This window comes from Elephas maximus, chromosome 19 (genome assembly GCF_024166365.1).
Source record: "Elephas maximus indicus isolate mEleMax1 chromosome 19, mEleMax1 primary haplotype, whole genome shotgun sequence".
In the NCBI taxonomy this organism is placed as follows: Eukaryota; Metazoa; Chordata; class Mammalia; order Proboscidea; family Elephantidae; genus Elephas; species Elephas maximus.
In genome coordinates, this window is record NC_064837.1 from 77,656,869 (window position 1) to 77,676,703 (window position 19,835).

Below are 19,835 nucleotides of genomic sequence, written 5' to 3' on the forward strand. Positions count from 1 at the left end.
TAACTCAGTCTCACTGCGCCCAAACTTCTCATCTATGCTTTGGAGTTAACTGTTGTCCATTTGGTCTGATATAGATAATTGTTAAAAAAGAGTTCAGTACTCATAGGGTTTTCAGTGGCTGGTTTTTCAGAAACAGATTGCCGGACCTTTCTCCCAACGTGCCTCCGGGTGGACTTGAACCTCCAACCTTCCGGTAGCTGTTGAGCATGTTACCTGTTTGCATCATCCAGGGACTCCAGAGATATACTAGATGCCCTGTAAGGTTCCTCCAACTCGGATTCTGTGACTAAAGCCTTCACACTGCCCCGTGACAAAGAAGGGCTGTCCAAGCAGAGGCTGTGTTCCCCCGAGGGGGGAGGCTGGCCTAGGTGTGTTTCAAGGGCTCTTCTCATTTTACATTATTCCATCGAGAAAATGGAATAGCTCCTTATGAAATACACCCAAATAAAATTAGGTGTTTCTAAATACGCTTTGTCAGATTGCATTACAAAGTTTTAGCAAAACGCAAACTTTTGGGGGGACAAATTTTGTGCAGAGCATCACACACCATCATGCAGACAATAGACATTCCATAAATGTGTTAATTAATTAGCTAAAGTAGCAACTGCAAAGTGAACAGACCTGAGGGAGCTTGGAACAGTTTCCCACTCGCAGACTGGCACCCAGCCTGCACCTCTCCTCCTCTGCAGAAAGACAGACGGGGGAGGGGCCAGGCACAAGCAGAAGAATACAATTTTTAGCATCAGTTTTAAAATGTCATATTTCTTGTAAATTTTCTTACTGTTTTTAAAGGGGTGTCCTTCAGAGAGCAATAATGGTTGAAACTGAGTTAAAAAAGCAAAGTTTCTATCCTGAAAATTAGTAATTTTAGATACAGTCATGTATGGAAATGACTTGTAGACTTAGGACCATTCTTTGCCTTGTAACTAAGAATATTTTAGAGATTTGAATTAACAGCCATGTGCAAATATGTCACACTCATTGATTATTTGCATTCATAGCAGAGAGGTGTATTTTTACATTTAAATTCCAAGAATCTTTTACTATGAAGATGGATAAAAATGTTGGACTAGTGTGGTTTATCACATTTATTTTCCTTTTTCTAGACAGGAGAAGCTCTGTTCCTGTAATTCACATCAATTTAATTTATAAGCTGGTTCATTTGTAAGGGGATGGTCTTCAGTGGAGGGTGGTCTTTAGAAGCTCTCTTCTTGAAGACTGGCTTCTCTGCAAATGGCAAAAGGAATCAGATACTATTGCCTGAGCTGGTCTTCATTTGCTGGAGACCATTCTGTGTTGTTTGCTGGCAGGTATCTTCACTCTTTGGTCTTTAACACAAACTTCTGCCTACCTCCCTTGTTAAAAACCAGCAACAATTAGAGGAGTTGGTTGTCATTAGCTGCCCTTGAGTTGGGCCCCAACTCAAGGTGACTCCATGCACAACAGAATGAAATACTCCCCAGTCCTGCACCATCCCTATGATCGGTTAGGATCCATAGGGTTTTCATTGGCTGATTTTCAGAAGTAGGTCACCAGGCCTTTCTTCCTAGTCTGTTTTAGTGTAGAAGCTCCGTTGAAACCTGTTCAGCATCATAGCAACACGCAAGTCTCCACTAATGGATGGGTGGTGGCTGTGTACGAAGTGCATTGGCTTGGAATCGAATCCCAGTCTCCCATATTAAAGATGAGAGTTCTACCACTGCTCCCATTAGGATTAGCTTCTTCATCTTGTGTTCACTGTCCTGCATTGATCCTAGTGATCTTCGGATCAGCCTATCTTCTGACCATTCTGAGAGCTATTGGAAACCTATTTTCCCTATGGATTCTTGAAGCTTAACAGCAAGGTTTGCCTTGGCCTAGGCTGAGGTCTGGAGTGTACATTCTGCAGTGTGCTGGAGATCGTTGATGTGAGCTTACTAAATAAGCTGAAGAGGTCACTTGTCAGGGAAGAGGCACAACACTAAGAACCATAAACTTTGATTTCTATGTTTAGGATAAATAAATACTCTAATAAAGATTAAAGGTTGCTTTTTCTTTTTTAATTTTTATTTTTGTATAAAACTACACATTAAAATAAACTCAAAAGGTGATCTCATGTTCTTAGCCCCTCTCATGCTTTCCTCCTATGTCTCCACTGGCTCCAGAGTAAAAACATCTCTATCATTTTCTCTTTCGGGAATCTAGTGGCGACACTCAGCATAACATTGAACCACAGGAAGATGGCTTGCGATCCTGCACATTTTTTGCTTAGTTTTTCCTCTTCTAGAACCAAAAGGTTGGGGGTTTGAGCCCACCCAGCTGCTCTGCAGGAGAAACACCTGACGGTCTGCTCCCATAGATGTTACAGTCAAGTCTGCCCCGTGCGACAGTTCTACTCTGTCCCATGGGGTTGCTATGAGCTGGAATTGACTCGATAGCAACCAACAATAACAACAACAGAGCTCTAGATTGTAGAACTATGTTAAGGATCTGCCAAGTTGTTTTGGAGATAAGTACTAGATTCTTGACTGAGATTTAGTGTGATGCTGCCATTCAATTTCACTTGTACTCTTATTTACAGGTGATTTCATAAAGCACATAAAAAAGCACATAGCTGGTATTAAATGCTTATGGGGCATTCATGGATTCAAAGATGATGTAGAGTTGTCAGGGAGTTGGGAGGTCACCCAGTTTAATCTGTGACCTTTACGTTTGCAAAGCTTGGGGCCCAGGGAGAGGAAGTGGCTTGCACAAAGTCTTACAGTGAGCTAGTGCGATACCAGAGCCAGAGTCTCCATAGGTGCACTGCATGGTCTTGCACCACTAAACACAGTTCTCCACACTAATCCACACCACTTCATGCTTTGCTGTTTTGGTGCAAACACCCCACTTTCTCTTTCTTCCAATTTGTCTTCTAGCATCTGAGAACCATAATCCATAGTTATTTTTGACTGTTTAATCAAACTTCTTGGACTGAAGATATTCTAATATGAAAGCAGGGTTAGGCCAGGAGTCGATGGATAAATGGGTCACCGGCTACCAGAGCAGCCTATATTTTTCTTTTACTATAATACGCAGGAAAAAGATTAACCACTCAGCCTAAACTCACAGATTTCTTGCTATAAAAAGTTATTAGAACATTATAGAGATTCCCAGACTAACCAGATTAAGTTTCAAGTTAGTGCACGACTTAGGATATGACAGCATTGTGTATGATTGTGAAGGGAGTCATGGCAAACCTCTGCTGAGGTTCAAACAAAATGAGCCCATTACAGTACATTAACTATTTTACAACATCTGCTTAGATACAAAACTGTCAAATTACCAGCAAACTCCTGATTTAGGAAATGGCTGCCTGTCCATCATCCATCCATCCATTTATTCACCTATTATACCCGCTCAATCATCTCATTTCCTGCCTTATTCCAGAAAGGATTTGAAGCAGCAGGCCCTCAGAAAATGTCAGGGCAGCTCTGTTAGAAGTGGAATAGCCTTATCGATGAAATTAAAAACAAAACACCAAAACACAAAATATTAATCTGAGAATAATATTCATCTTAGGAAATTTAGGAGTATATAAACCTCATAGTGTCAAATACTGGCAACCTTTTTTCTCTATGACTATCTTTTATTAAATATTAGAGCAATCTCTACCATTTCCTTTCGACATACATCTCTCTGTAAATATGTACACACACATACGTATGTTTCTCACTTTATAAGTTTTGGAAATTACACTATCATAATTACCAGAAAGTCTCTGTTGTCTCTACTCCCATACCAATCAAGCATAAATCATAAATATATATGTTTTTCTTACTTAGAGTGCAGTTGAAGGCAAACAGAACTGTCCGTGTATTAGCCCTGACAAGCAACGATGAAGAAAACATCGGGCATCACCCATAAACCCACGTGTGAAACAGCAGACACATTACAGAGGCAGCTCTGTATCAACAAAGCGCGTCAGGAAAGTTGCTTGGATTGTGACAAAAGTAGGTAGTGAATCTTTCCCCCAATACAGAAACCAAATTGCAAGCCCTTACCTTGGAGGGCCTGTAAGCTATGAGTCTGTACGACAATGCAGAGCTGCAGGACCAGCTGTGGAGCACTTTCCAGAAAGGTGGCTAGCAAATGCAGCATACTCACATCTGCATACTCATACACCATTTTCCAGTAAAACCGCCATCGGTCGTTCTCCCCACTCTGCCGGCTTCGAAGACCTAAGTATATGGTATGGAAATACCTAGGAAGAAAACACGGAGAAGAAGAGGGACGTGAGTGACAACGTGTGACTCAGACACCAGGTTCCTTTCCTTCAGGTCACCACATGCAAACACACACAAGGAACAATTACCTTGGTGACTTATAACTTAAGGCCCGAAGTTAACAGCGTAAGAACATCCTTATTCTTGAATGTTCACTTTGAGAAGTGACTGCGATTCTAGTGCTCACTAAAGGCATCCACGGACTTGCGTTATGAAGAAGAGTAGGGTAAAAGGCAGGCGGACACTCAGATACAGATGCATTTACGACCTTCAAAATCTACACCTACCCTTTCCGTTTAGTTCGCCAGGTGTATTCCCGAGAGGGATTTCTCCCAGGACACAAAGCATGTCTCAAGTAGTAACCGTATGTGCTTATAAATCCTCCTGATGTCTTAAAAAAACCATTTTATTATTAAAAAACTTCAAATATAGAAAAGAGAAAAAAATGTAATGAATCCACTCTACCTATCACCCAGATTAAGCAATGATGGCTACACTCCAAGTCCTTCCTCACTTACAGCTCGGCTTACTCGCCAAAGCCTAGACATCATATCATTTTACCGTGAATATTTCATTAAAAATCATCCTAAAACATAAATACATTACCTCCCTAATATTATCATATATTAAGTGTTCATATTTCCTGATTATAACATTTTTTTTTTAACCGTTTGTTTGAAAGGCAACCCAAGCAAGACCCATACATGGGTCTTAAGTATCTTAAGTCTCTTTTACACCATGGATTCCCCTGCCGTTTCTTTTTTTTTTAATTATTATTTTTCACATTGTTTTTGTTGTCTTGACTTTGATGATTGTATTTGCACGGTGTGTTTAACATATCTGTCCCTTGTATTTTCTGCAAATGAGTAGTTATTGTTAGAAATTTGATCAGGTTCAAATTAGATTGTTTTTAACAGATGATGTATACTTTCACAAGGCAGCATATTATGATCAGTTGTTCTCTTTTAAGATATTATCATTTATGGTGTTATCATTGATGATCATTTCCTAGATTCATTCATTCATTCATGCCATCACGTCAATTTTCAATTCCAAGCGATCCAATGGGACACGGTAGAACCGTCCCACAGGGTATGCTAGGATGTAATCTTTATGAGAGCAGATCACCAGGTCCGTCTTCTGTGGAGCAGCTGAGCGTGTTCGAACCACCAACATTTCAGTCAGCAGCTGAGCACTTAACCATTGTGCCAACAGGGCTCCTTATTTATATATGATGCAAATATGATTCATTCGCTAGGGGCTACAAAATGGTGATATTCTGATTGCATCACACTTCTTTATTTATTAGCTAGAATATTTTTTCAAGGACAAAGGAAATCTGAAGAATTGGTGCATTTGAATTATGGTGTTGAAGAATATTGAATATACTATGGACTGCCAGAAGAACAAACAAATCTGTCTTGGAAGAAGTACAACCAGAGTGCTCATTAGAAGTGAGGATGGCAAGACTTCATCCTGCTTACCTTGGACATGTTGTCAGGAGGAACCCACCCCTGGAGAAGAACATAATGGTTGATAAAGCGGGGGGTCAGCAAAAAAGAGGAAGGCCCTCAATGAGATGGACTGAAACAGTGGCAGCAACAATGGGCTCAAACATACCTACTATTGTGAGGATGGTGCAGGACCAGGCAATGTTAAGTTCTGTTACAGACTGGGTTGCTGTGAGTCAGAGACAACTGGATGGTACCTAACAACAACAACCTAACAATAAAGACTACTTCTCTGGCCTTTATGTCAGTATCTGTATAGTATGTTTGGTTGTCTGAGCTTGTTTCCCAGTAAATCCTACAAGAAGGGCTGACAGGGACATTATTCTCTGAACTCTTACATATTCGTAGTACGTGGCTATCAATCTTGCCCTGGGTGGGAATAAGGTTCCCTTTGTAATGCAGACCCTAGTTTCACAATTTTAACTGGAAACAGATGCCCACTTCTGGAGTCTGTGAAAAACCTACAATTAGCCAGTACAACGATTCTTAGGTGCCAGGAGTAAAGGATAGTGGAGATACTGCAAGGAAGTGCAAGAGGAGAAATGCCTGGGCAACATTTTCATGAAGATCAGGTCCATGACCTGAAATTTCCTCCTTTGGGCATATTAAATCTGTTGCATCATTACCTACTAGTATAAAGTTTTTTTTTTTTTTTTTTTGAGTATTTTATTGTGTTTTAGTTGAAAGTTTACACAGCAAATTAGGTTCCCCTTTAATAATTTTTATACAAATTGTTCAATGCCATTGGTTACGATTTTTACAATGCGTCAGCATTCTCATTATTTCCATTGATCTAGTTTCCCTTCCCCTCATTGCCTTCTCATCTTTGCTTTTGGGTAAATGTTGACCATTTGGTCTCATATAGTTAATTGTTTAAGGGAGCCCATCACTCATGGATGATACTGTTTATTTCATATGCCAATCTATTATTTGGCTGAAAGGTGACCTGCAGAAATAGCTTCAATTCCAAATTCAAAGAGTATCTTAGGGCAATGATCTCATGGGTTCCTCTAGTCTCTATCAGTCCAGTAAGTCTGGCCTTCTTTAGGAATTTGAATTTTGTTCTACATTTTTCTCCCTTTCTATCTGGGACCTTCTGTTGGGTCCCTGGTTAGAATTGTCGATAATGGTAGCCAGGCACCATTTAGTTCTTTTGGTCTCAGGCTAGGTTCCTGTGGGCTATTAGTCCTGTGGACTAGTTTCTTCTTTGAGCCTTTGGTTTCCTTCATTCTCTTTTGTTCCAGACAAGTGGAGACCAATAGTTGTATCTTAGATGTCCACTTGCAAGCTTTTAAGACCCCAGATGCTACTTACCAAACTAGGATGTAGAACATCATCTTCGTGAACTATGTTTTACCAGTTGACTAAGTTGTCCCCTGAAACTATGGTCCCAAGCCTTTCAACCCAGTAAATCAATGCCAAGAGTTGTTTGGATATGTCTAGGAAGCCTCTGTAACTGTGCCACCTATGGGAGTCGTTATGTATGTGGATATACATGTAGCACACAGAAACACGTATGTACATATGCCTACAGATACACCTATACATGCATGTGCATTTGCTTGAATTTGGCTTCCTGTCTTAGTTACCTGCTATAACAGAAATACAAGTGCATGGCTTTAGCAAAGAGAAATTTATTCTCTCAAAGTCTAGGAGGCTAGAAGTCCGAATTCAGGGTGACAGTTCCAGGGGAAGGCCTTCTTTCTCTGTTGGCTTTGGGGTAAGGTCCTTACCCAGTGGAGGAGCTTCTCAGAGCAGGGACCCCGGGTCCAAAGGATGCATTATTCTCTTGGTTCTTGTTTCTTGGTGTTACAAAGTCCCCCGTCTCTCTGCTTGCTTCTGTCGTTTACATCTCAAAAGAGACTGACTTAAGACACAACCTAATCTTGTAGATTGAGTCCTGCTTTATTAACATAACTGCATCTAATCCTGCCTCATTAACATCATAGAGGTAGAAATTACAACGCATAGGAAAATCACATCAGATGACAAAATGGTGGACAATCTCACAATACTGGGAGGCTTAATGGGAATCATAGCCTAGCCAAGTTGACAGATAATTTGGGGGGACACAATTTAAACCATGACACTTCCTATACACATACATGCATCCATGTCTACCTATGTAACCACACACATATTTTTGGTTGTTTTTACTGTTGCAAAATTATGTATGCTACAACATTTACCAAAATTGTCCCTTTTACTTGTGTACTTCTTAGAGTCTTTATTTACATTGGTCAAGTTGTGCTGACTTCCCCAGTATCTAGGATTGCCTTTCTCATCACCAAAAGTAGCAAGTGTCTACTATCTAGAAAGTGATTCCCCCTCCCTCTCCCTTCCATCCCTGGTAACTTTCAAAGAACTTTGCTTTCTGTGTGTATATCTATTCTTGACTTTTTATAATAGTGGGACCAGGGTAAATCCATACAATTTCCATGAAGGCAATTCAGAAATATGTAATCAAAAGGCCTAAATTGTATATATTCTCTGATTCAGAAATTCTAAGAATTTATACTATGGAAATCATACACATAGGCAAAGATTTAACTACAAGGATGCTTGTTATCATATTGCTTATAATAATGAAAAATCAAAACAACTTAAGGAAATATGATTTAGGGAACTGGCTAACAAGAGGAACTGGTTACGTTACAGCATGTGCATATATTTTATTCCTTGCTGCTATTTAAAATGACATCATAACGGCACATGAATAAATCTCAAAAACATGTTGAGTAAAAGAAGACAGACATAAAAGAGCACGTCCCGTATCATTTCCTTTATATGAAGTATAACAATGGACAAAACTTATCTGTAGTGATAGAAGTCAAAATAGTGGTTACCTGGGGTGATACTGACTGGAGAGGGGCATGAGTAATGGTTACGGTTGTACGTATGTCTACATACAAAATTCTTCAAACTGTTTGCTTAAGAACTGTGCACTATATGTGAATCATACCTCAATAACTGCTATCTGTAACCATCAAATTTAACATTTAGATTAAATTATGTTATAAAAAAAAATAATGGACCTTAAACAGATGAATTGATGCTCAACCTCACTCTTGATAAGATAAATGCATATTAAAACTATGAAATACCACTTTTCCCTATCAAAGTGGCCAAAAAACAATAGTTTGGTGGTGCACTGAGTTGGTGAGAATGTGAGGAAATAGGTGTCTACTCACAGTGCTGGTGAGACTGTAAACTGGGGCTACTTTATGCAAGGTGATTCGGAACTACCTCTTACATTTTCAAATGCAAGTACCAGTACTTTATGACCCCACTTCCAAACATTTATGCTACATACTGCACGTATGCTAAATATGTCTATACAAGGTCATCCAGTTCTTTGTAAGATTAGAACAACTCCAATAGGGCCTGGTTAAATAAATTATGGCATATACAGAATATTATACAGTTGTTAAAAAGCATGAGGCAGATATGGTGTCATGGAAGGATCCCCAAGACTTAGTGTTAACTAAAAAAAAAAAAAAAGATTCAGGACAGTATGCTATATTTGTGTAAAAAAGGAAGTATATGCATATATATTTACCCAACCCAACCCAGTGCTGGCGAGTCGATTCCGTCTCATAGCAACCCTATAGGACAGAGTAGAACTGCCCCATAGAGTTTCCAAGGAGCGCCTGGCGGATTCGAACTGCCGACCCTTTGGTATATATATATATTTGCTTGTAAATATTTAGTATATTTTTGGAAGGATTCACAAGAAACTAGTAATAATGATTGCCTCTTGAAAGGGAAACTGGGAGGCTGGGGAAGAAGGAAGTTTACTTTTCATTGTATACTCTTTTGCATTATTTGAATTTTGGTACATGTGCATACAAGATCTGTTCAAAAATTAAATGAAAAATTAAAAAATAAGAAGTCAAATTATGTAAAATATTTAATGACGGTAAAATAGTCACAATATTTTGTTAAGTTAAAAAATAGGTTACAAAACAACATACTGTATATGATACAATTTTATTAAAACTAATATATGTACATATGCAGAAAAAAAAAGACTGGCGTCAAAAACATCAAACTGTCAATAGCATTTTTCTTGAGGTGCTGGTATTTGGGGAGAGTTTTAGTTTCTTCTATATGATTTTTTTGTTTTTAGCTTTAAAGACCATTGAAATGTACCAGTGTTGTAATCACATTATTTTTAATGTTATTAAAGAAAAATCTACTTTAAAAAATATAATAGTGGGACCATATAATATTTGTCTTTTTGCGATTGACTTACTTTATTCAGCATAATGTCCTACAGATTCTCGACTCCTCATGGACTCCTCAATTTTTTTTTATACTTACGTAGCATACCATTGTATGTATTACCGCAATTTGCTTATCACCCCATCTACTGATGGGCACTTAGGCTGTTTCCATCTTTTTGCTATAGTGAATAATGATACAATGAACATTGGTGTGTATATGTCTATTTGTGTCACTGCTCTTTTATCTCTCGGATATATACTTAGGAGTGGGATTGCTAGCTTGTAAGGTATTTCTAGCTTTTTGGGGAAGTTCCATACTGTTTTCCATAGTGGTTGTAGCACTTTATGATCACACTAAAACCCAGTGCCGTCGAGTCGATTCCGACTCATAGTGACCCTATAGGACAGAGTAGAACTGCCCCATAGAGTTTCCAAGAAGCTCCTGGTGGATTCGAACTCTTGTTAGCAGCTTGTTAACCACTATGCCACCAGGTTTTCCATGATCACACTAGCAATGTATAAAAGTTTCAATTCCCCCACAACCTTGCCAGCATTTGTTTTCTGTTTTTTTTTGATCACTACCATTTTTGCAGAAACTCTGGTGGTGTAGTGGTTAAGTGCTACAGCTGCTAATCAAGAGATCAGCAGTTTGAATCTGCCAGGCGCTCCTTGGAAACTCTATCGGGCAGTTCTACTCTGATCCATAGGGTCACTATGAGTTGGAATCGACTCGATGGCAGCGGGTTTAGTGGCCGTTTTTGCAGGCGTAAGATGGTATCTCATTGAAGTTTTGATTTGCACCTCTCTAATGGCTAATCCAAAGGCATTCGACTGTGCGGATCATAACAAAACTATGGATAACATTGGGAAGAATGGGAATTTCAGAACACTTAATTGTGCTCATGAGGAACCTTTACATAGATCAAGAGGCGGTTGTTCGGACAGAACAAGGAGAAACTGATTGGTTTCAAGTCAGGAAAGCTGTGCGTCAGGGTTGTATTCTTTCACCATACCTATTCAATCTGTATGCTGAGCAAATAATCCGAGAAGCTGGACTATATGAAGAAGAACGGGGCATCAGGATTGAAGGAAGACTCATTTACAACCTGCGTTATGCAGATGACACAACCTTGCTTGCTGACAGTGAAGAGGACTTGAAGCACTTACTAATGAAGATCAAAGACCACAGCCCTCAGTTTGGATTGCACCTCAACATAAAGAAAACAAAAATCCTCACAACTGGACCAATGAGCAACATCATGATAAACAGAGAAAAGATTGAAGTTGTCAAGGACTTCATTTCACTTGGATCCACAATCAACAGCCATGGAAGCAGCAGTCAAGAAATCAAAAGACACATTGCATTGGGCAAATCTGCTGCAAAGGACCTCTTTAAAGTGTTGAAGGGCAAAGATGTCACCTTGAAGACTAAGGTGCACCTGACCCAAGCCATGGTATTTGCAATCGCATCATATACATGTGAAAGCTGGACAACGAATAAGGAAGACTGAAGAAGAACTGACGCCTTTGAATTGTGGCTTTGACAAAGAATATTGAATATACCATGGACTGCCAAAAGAAGTAACAAATCTGTCTTAGAAGAAGTACAACCAGAATGCTCCTTAGAAGCAAGGATGCTGAGACTGCATCTTACATACTTTGGACATGTTGTCAGGAGGGATCAATCAGTTCCTGGAGAAGGGCATCATGCTTGGCAGAGTACAGGGTCAGCGGAAAAGAGGAAGACTCTCAACGAGGTGGATTGACACAGTGGCTGCAACAATGAGCTCAAGCATAACAACTATTGTGAGGATCGCTCAGGACCAGGCAGTGTTTTGTTCTGTTGTGGATAGGGTTGCTATGAGTTGGAACCCACTCTACGGCACCTAACAACAACAACAGCAAATGGCTAATGGGAGCCCTGGTGGCACAGTGGTTAAGAGCTTGGCTGCTAACCAAAAAGCCAGCAGTTCGAATCCACCGGCTGCACCTTGAACCCCTATGGGGCAGTTCTACTCTACCCTATAGGGTCACTGTAAGTCAGAATCAACTGGATGGCAATGGGTTTGTTTGTTTTAATGGCTAATGTGTGGATCATAACAAATTATGAATAACATTATGAAAAATGAGAATTCCAGAACAATTATACTCATGAGGAACCAGTACATAGGTCAAGTAATCTGAGAAACTGGACTATATGAAGAACGGGGTATCGGGATTAGAGGTAGACTCATTGACCACCTGCGTTATGCAGATGACACAACCTTGCTTGTTGAAGGTGAAGAGGACTTGAAGCACTTACTGATGAAGATCAAAGACCACAGCCTTTGGTATGGATTACAACTCAACATAAAGAAAACAAAAATCCTCACGACTGGACCAATAAGCAACATCACGATAAATGGAGAAAATATTGAAGTTGTCAAGGATTTCATTTTATTTGGATCCACAATCAATGCCCACAGAAGCAGCAGTAAAGAAATCAAACAGCACATTGCATTGGACAAATCTGCTGCAAAAGACCTCTTTAATGTGTTAAAAAAAGCAAAGATATCACTTTAAGCACTCAGGTGTGCCTGACCCAAGCCATGGTGTTTTCACTCACCTCATATGCATGGGAAAGCTGGACAATGAATAAGGAGTACCAAAGAAGAATTGATGCCTTTGAACTACAGTGTTGGCAAAGAATGTTGAATAGACCCTGGACTTCAAGAAGAATGAACAAATCTGTCTTGGAAGAAGTACAGCCAGAATGCTCCTTGGAAGCAAGGATGGTGAGACTTCGTCTCCCATACTTTGGACATGTTATCAGGAGGGATCAGTTCGTGGAGAAGGACATCATGCTTAGTAAAGTAGGTCAGTGAAAAAGAGGAATACCTTCCATGAGATGGACTGACACAGTGGTTGCAACAGTGGGCTCAAGCATAACAACTGTGAGGATGGAGCAGGACTGGGCAGTGTTTTGTTCTGTTGTATATAGGGTTACCCTGAGTTGGAACCAACTTGAAGGCACCGAACAACAAAAACAACAACGGCTAATGATTGTGAGCATCTTTTCATGTCTTGTTAGCCACCTGAATATCCTCTTTCGTGAAGTGTCTGTTCATGTCCTTTGCCCATTTTTTGATTGGATTGTCTTTTTGTTGTTGAGCTTTTGAAGTTTTCTCTACGTTTTAGAGATTAGATCCTTATAAGTCACTGCCAAAGATGTTTTCTGTAGATTCTCTTTTTACTGTCTTGCTAAAGTCTTTTGACAAGCACAAGTATTTCATTTTTAAGAGGTCCCAGTTATCTAATTTATCCTTTGTCATTTGTGCAGTTTTAGTTTTATTTTAAAGGCTATTTATGCTGAAAATTAGGTCCCCCTTTTTGACCCTATGTTATCTTCTAGGAACTTTGTAGTTTTAACTTTAACATTTAGGTCTCTGATCCATTTTGAGTTAGTTTTTGTGCATGGTGTGTGGTGTGGATCCTGATTTATTTTTCTTCAAATGGATATCCAGTGTTGGCAGCACCATTTGTTAAAGAGACTGTTTTTTCCTTATTGAATGGGCTTTGACCCTTTGTCAAAGATCAGCTGCTGTATATGGATGGATTTACTTCTGGGTTTTTTATTTGTTGCATTGGTCTATGTGTCTGTTAGAGCCCTGGTGGCACAGTAGTTAAGAGCTCGGCTGCTAACCAAAAGGTCGGCAGTTTGAATCTACCAGCTGCTCCTTGGAAACCCTATGGGGCAGTTTTATACTGTCCTGTAGGGTCACTATCACTTGGAATCGACTCGATGGCAACAGGTATGTGTCTGTCATTGAACCAGTACCAGGCCATTTTGATTACTGTGACTGTATAGTGAGTTTTGAGATTGGGAAGTGTGAGGCCTCCTACTTTCTTCCTCTTCTTCAGTATTGCTTTAGCTATTTGAGGCCTCCTAAAAAAAAAAATTTATGTTTCCATATAAAGTTGGAGACTAGTTTTTCCGTTTCAATAAAGAACGTTGCTGGGATGTGGATGGGGATTGCATTATATCTATAGATCACTTTTGGTAGTATTGACATTTTCACAATGTTAAGTCTTCCAATCCATAAGCCTGGCAAGTTTATCCATTTATGTAGATCTGTTGTAGTTTCTTGCAGTAGTGTTTTATAGTTTTCCTTGTATAAGTTTTTTACCTCTCTTGCTAGGTTTATTCCTAGGTATTTTAACCTTTTGGGGGCTATTGTGAATGATATTGCTTTCTTAATTTCCTTTTCAGAATACTCTTTTATAGTGTAAAGAAACCCAACTGATTTTTGTGTGTTGATCTCATACTCTGTCACTTTGCTGAATCCTTCTATTAGTTCCAGTAACTTTCTTGTGAAGTCTCTAGGATTTTCTATTTACAGATCTTGTCATTTTCAAATAAGGATAGTTTTACTTCTTCCTTTCCAATTTGGATATCCTTTATTTCCCTTTCTTGGCTTATTCTAGTACAATATTGAATAAGAGTGTTGATAGAGGGCATCCTTGTTTCATTCTCATTCTCAAGGGGAATGCTCTCAATCTTTCTCCATTGAGAATAATATTGACTGTTGGTTTTACATATATGTGCTTAATTATGTTAAGGAATTTCCCTTCTGTCTCAGTCATCTAATGCTGCTATAAGAGAAATACCACAAGTGGATGGCTTTAACAAAGAGAAGTTTATTTTCTCACAGTAAAGTAGGCTAAAAGTCCAAATTCAGGGTGTCAGCTCAAGCGGAAGGCTTTCTCTCTTTGTCGGCTCTTGAGGAAGGTCTTTCTTGTCAATCTTCCCCCCGACTAGAGGCTTCTCTGCACAGGAACCCCAGGTCTAAAGGACGCGCTCTGCTCCTGGTGCTTCTTTCTTGGTGGTATAAGGCCCCCCGTCTCTCTGCTTGCTTCTCTCTTTTATATCTCAAGAGATTGCCTCAAGACACAATCCAATCTTGTAGGTTGAGTCCTGCCTCACTAACACAACTGCCTCCCATCCTTCCTCATTAACATCATAGAGGCAGGATTTACAACATATAGGAAAATCACACAATACCGGGAGTCATGGCCCAGCCCAGTTGATACACACATTTTTGGGGGGGCATAATTCAATCCATCACATTCCACCCTTTTGGCCCCCCAAAAATCACGTCCTTGCAACATGCAAAACACATTCACCCCATCATATCACGACAAAAGTCTTAACTCCAAGTCCAAAATCCAAAAATTCCTCTTCATCTGTGAAATCTAGAATACAAGTTATTTGCTTCCAAAGGTACAATGGCACAACAGGCACAAGCTAGATAGTTCCATTACAAATGGGAGAAACTGGAGGAAAAGAAGGGATAACAGGCACCAAGAAACTCAGCAGAATACATTATATTAGCCCTCAAAGTTTGAAAATAATCCTTTGTTCTCTGAGACAATTTACACAATGGCCCTGCCTTCCAGACTCTAGGTATTGGCCACACTCTCCAGATTCTGAGTGGAGGCCCCTTGGCCCTGGGCTTCAGCTCCGCCTTCCAGGCCCACTGGGACAGCAACTCTGCTCCCTCAGCTTTAGGCGCATCATTCTCCTAGTCCATCTGAGTGGCAACTACACCCTGAGAAACACCAGAGGTCATGGCTCCACCCTTTGAAATCCCTGAGGTCATGGCCATACCTTTTGAGACTAAGGCAGCTCGGCTTCTTGTGTTCTTTGTCTCTTCAGCTTCTGTTTCCTGGTTTCTAGGCCTCTTGGATCCTTGGGCCTCATGCCCACATCTCCCCTGCTGGGGCAAGACTTTCAAAGCTCTGTAGCTGTACTGATAAATGTCCAGAGGGACCCCACTCTGCCAGGAAGTCTCTTGCACACAGGCACTCAGCTCTCTCACTCCATGGGTCGGCTCCAGTGCTGTCTCGCTCTGGTCTCCTGGTTCTTCTGCTGCCAGTTCTCTGATGTTGCCACTTCTCTGCCCCCACAGGTTCTCTGCTGCACTGGTCCTCTGCCCCTGTTGCTCCTCTATGCATTCTCAGTTTCAAAACTGGGTCTACATTTTAGGTATCTGTTAGAGCAGGACCCCACTCCTGGTACCGAGTTCTGTCTTAGTCATCTAGTGCTGCTATGACAGAAATATCACAAGTAGATGGCTTTAACAAAGAGAAGTTTATTTTCTCACAGTAAAGTAGGCTAAAAGTCCAAATTCAGAGTGTCAGCTCTGGGCGAAGGCTTTCTATCTCTGTTGGCTCTGGAGGAAGGTCTTTCTCATCAATCTTCCCCTAGACTAGGAGCTTCTCTGAGCAGGAACCCGCGGTCTAGAGGAAGAGCTTTGCTCCTGGTGATTCTTTCTTGATGGTATGAGGTCTCCCATCTCTTTGCTTGCTTTGCTCTTTTATATCTCAAGAGAGATTGCCGCAAGACTAACCCAATCTTGTTGAGTCCTGGCTCACTAACACAACCACCTCCCATCCTCCCTTATTAACATTATAGAGGCAGGATTTACAACATATAGGAAAATCACACAATACTGGGAATCATGGCCCAGCCCAATTGATACACACATTTTTGGGGGGACATAGTTCAATCCATGACAACTTCTATTCCTCTTTTGCTGAGAGTTTGTATCAGGAAAGAGTGTTCGATTTTATCGAATGCCTTTTCAGCATTGATTGAGATGATCATATGATTCTTTTCCTTAGCTTTATTTATGTGGTGAATTATGTTGAACCCTGCTTGCATCACTGGTATGAATCTCACTTGATCATGATGTATTACTTTTTTGATATGCTGTTAAATCCTGTTGGCTAGAATTTTACTGAGAAATTTTATGTCTGTATGCATCTGAGATATTGGTCTGTAATTTTCTTTTTCAGTGGTGCCCTTGGCTTTTCTATCAGGGTTATGCTGCTTTCATCGAATGAATTAGGGAATGTTCCTTTCTTTTCTATGTTCCGGGACAGTTTGACTGGAATTGGTGTCAACTCTTCTCTGAATGTTTGGTAGAATTCTCCAGTAAAGCCATCTGGGCTGGGGCTTTTTGTTGTTGTCGTTTGGAGTTTTTTTTTTTTTTTAATGACATCTTCAATTTCTTCTTTTGCTATGAGTCTGTTCAAATTTTCTACCTCTGTTTGTGTTAGTTTAGGTAGGTAGTGTGTTCCTAGAAATTTGTCCATTTCTTTTAGGCATTCAAATTTGTTGGAGTACAATTTTTCATAATATTCTGTTATGATCCTTTTTATTTCAGTTGGTTCGACTGTAGTGTCACCCATCTCATTTCTTACTTTATTATTTGCATCTTCTGATTTTTAATTTTTGTCAGTTTGGCCAATGGTTTGTCAGTTTTATTGATCATCTCAAAGAACCAATTTCTAATTTTGTTGATTGTTTCTATTGTTTTTCTGTTTTCTATTTCATTTATTTCTGCTCTGATCTTTATTATTTCCTTTCTTCTGGTGGCTGTAGGCTTCCTTTCCTGCTCCTTTTCTATTTGTTCGAGTTGCAGGGTGAAGGTATTGATTTTGGCCCTTTCTTCTTTTTCGATGTATGCACTTGTTGCTGTAAATTCTCCTCTTAGGGCTGATTTTGCTGTGTCCCAAAGATTTTAGTATGTTGTGTTTTCATTCTTCTCATTTGATTCTAAGAATTTTTTAAATTTCATTTTTAATTTCTTCTATTACCCAATAGTTTTTTTTTTTTTTTAAAAATAAGGTGTTATTCAGTTTTCATGAATTTAATTTTTATTCCTTGTTCTTTCTGCTACTGATTTCTAGTTTTATAGCGTTACGATCAGAGAAGATGCTTTGTATTATTTTGATGCTTTTTAATTTACTGAGGGTTGCTTTGTGGCCTAAAATGTGGTCTATTCTGGAGAATGATCCATGAACATGGGAGAAGAACGTGTACTGTGCTGTTGTTGGATGGTGTGTTCCGTATATGTTCATGAGGTTGAGTTGGCCGATTGTGTTCTTTAGATCTTCTATATCTTTGTTGTTTCTTTCTAGTTGTTCTGTCCATCACCAAAAGTGGTGTGTTAAAGTCTCCTACTATTATTGTAGAACTGTCTTTTCAATTCTGTTAGAATTTGTTTTATGAATTCTGGAACTCTGTCATTGGGTGCATAAATATTTATTACAGTTACTTCCTCTTGGTGGATTGACCCTTTAATCATTATATAATGCCCTTCTTTGTCTCTTATATTGGATTTTGACTTAAAGTCTATTTTAGCAGAGATTATTATTGCCACTCCTGATCTCTTTTGGTTACTGTTTGCTTAATATAATTTTTTCCATCCTTTGATTTTTAACCTATTCATATATTTGTGTCTGAGGTGTGTCTCTTGTAGGGAACATGTTGATGGGTCATTTTTTTAATCCATTCTGCCACTTTCTGCCTCTTGACTGATGCATTTAACCCATTTACATTTAGTGTGATAATCCATAGGTATGAATTTACTACTACCATTTTGTTATGCTTTTTTTGTGGTGTTAATGGTTTCTTTGTTCCACTTAATTTTCTGTGCTGAGTTCTTCTTATTTATGGATTTTTTTTTGTATTCTCGGTTGCTGTTGATTTTGTGTTTACTGAGTATTTTTGATTTTCTTCTTTATTTTGGTGAGTAGATTTATTATCATTATTAGTGGTAGCTCTGAAATTTACCTTTATCTTCCTAAGTTTAAAATAGTCTGTTATATTTTGATATTGCCTTGACTTCTCCATATGGAAGTTCTATTACTACCCCATTTATTCCCCCTTTTTGTTTTCAAGGTGTTTCATTATGGATTGACATCTCTGGTTCCGTTTTCAGTTTTTCCACTTTACTTCTGAGAATTCTTTATCTGAGTTGGTATTTGGGTGGCACTGTGTGTGTTTAATCTCAAGTTGTTGTCTGATGTCATTGGTTCCCTGTCTGAAGGATTCCCTTTAATATTTCTTGTAACGTTGGTCCGCCATTTACAAATTCCCTTAATTTCTGTTTATCTGGGTATCTCCTAGTTTCACCATTGTATTTGAAAGACAGTTTTCCTGGATACATGATTCTTGGTTGGGAATTATTTTCTTTCAGGGTTTTATATATGTAATCCCATTGTCTTCTTGCCTGCGTGGTTTCTGCTGAGAAATCAGCACTTAGTCTTACTGGTGCCCCTTTGTAGGTAATATTTCATTTTTCATGAGCTGCTTTCAGAATTCTGTCTTTGGTTTTGGAAAATTTGATTATAATATGTCTTGGTGACTTTCTTTTGGGATCTATCCTGTATGGGGTTTGCTGAGCTTCTTGGATGGAAACTTTCCCATCTTTCATGATATTAAGGAAATTTTCTGCTAATACATCTTCAAAACTCTCTACTTTTTTTCTCCTCCTCTTCTGGAATTCCTATTATGCATAAATTATTCCTCTTGATAGTGTCGTACATAACTCTTAGGCATTCTTCATTCTTTTTCTGATTGTTCCTCAAATTGGTATCAAGAAGTTATTTCTCTATTTTGCTGATTGTCTCACCCATTGATTCAATTCTACTTCTACATCCTTCTACTAAATTATCAACTTCTGATATTTTAATGTTTATCTTCTGTATTTCTAGTTACTTGTATGGTTTCTAATTGTCTATTTATTTTGTCATTTTGCCCTTGTATTGTTTTCCTGGTTTCCTCTAGAGTTTTGTCTGTGTATTTCTTTGACCTCTTTGAAAATTCTGTATGTGTCTTTTGAATTTCTTTTCAGATAGTTCTGTTTCCATTTCTTCCTCAGGAAGGTTTTATGCCCCTTTATTTTGCTCACTTATTTAGCTCACTTGTTTCTTCATATGATTTGTTACTGTCTGCTATCTGTGAGGCATTAAGGTGTTGATTTCTTTCTTTCTTTCTTTATTGATTGCATGTATGTTTGTTTTGT

At 39.1% G+C, this 19,835-nt stretch overlaps 1 protein-coding gene across 1 annotated transcript in view; it reads right to left on the minus strand.

The window, feature by feature from the left end:
- Window positions 1–19,835, minus strand: part of XKR4 (XK related 4) — a 516,669-nt gene that overhangs the window by 159,003 nt on the left and 337,831 nt on the right. Inside the window, exon 2 of the mRNA XM_049860443.1 lies at window positions 4,023–4,222. Within this exon, the coding sequence (XP_049716400.1) occupies window positions 4,023–4,222 (200 nt within the window). The remainder of the gene's footprint in view (window positions 1–4,022; window positions 4,223–19,835) is intronic.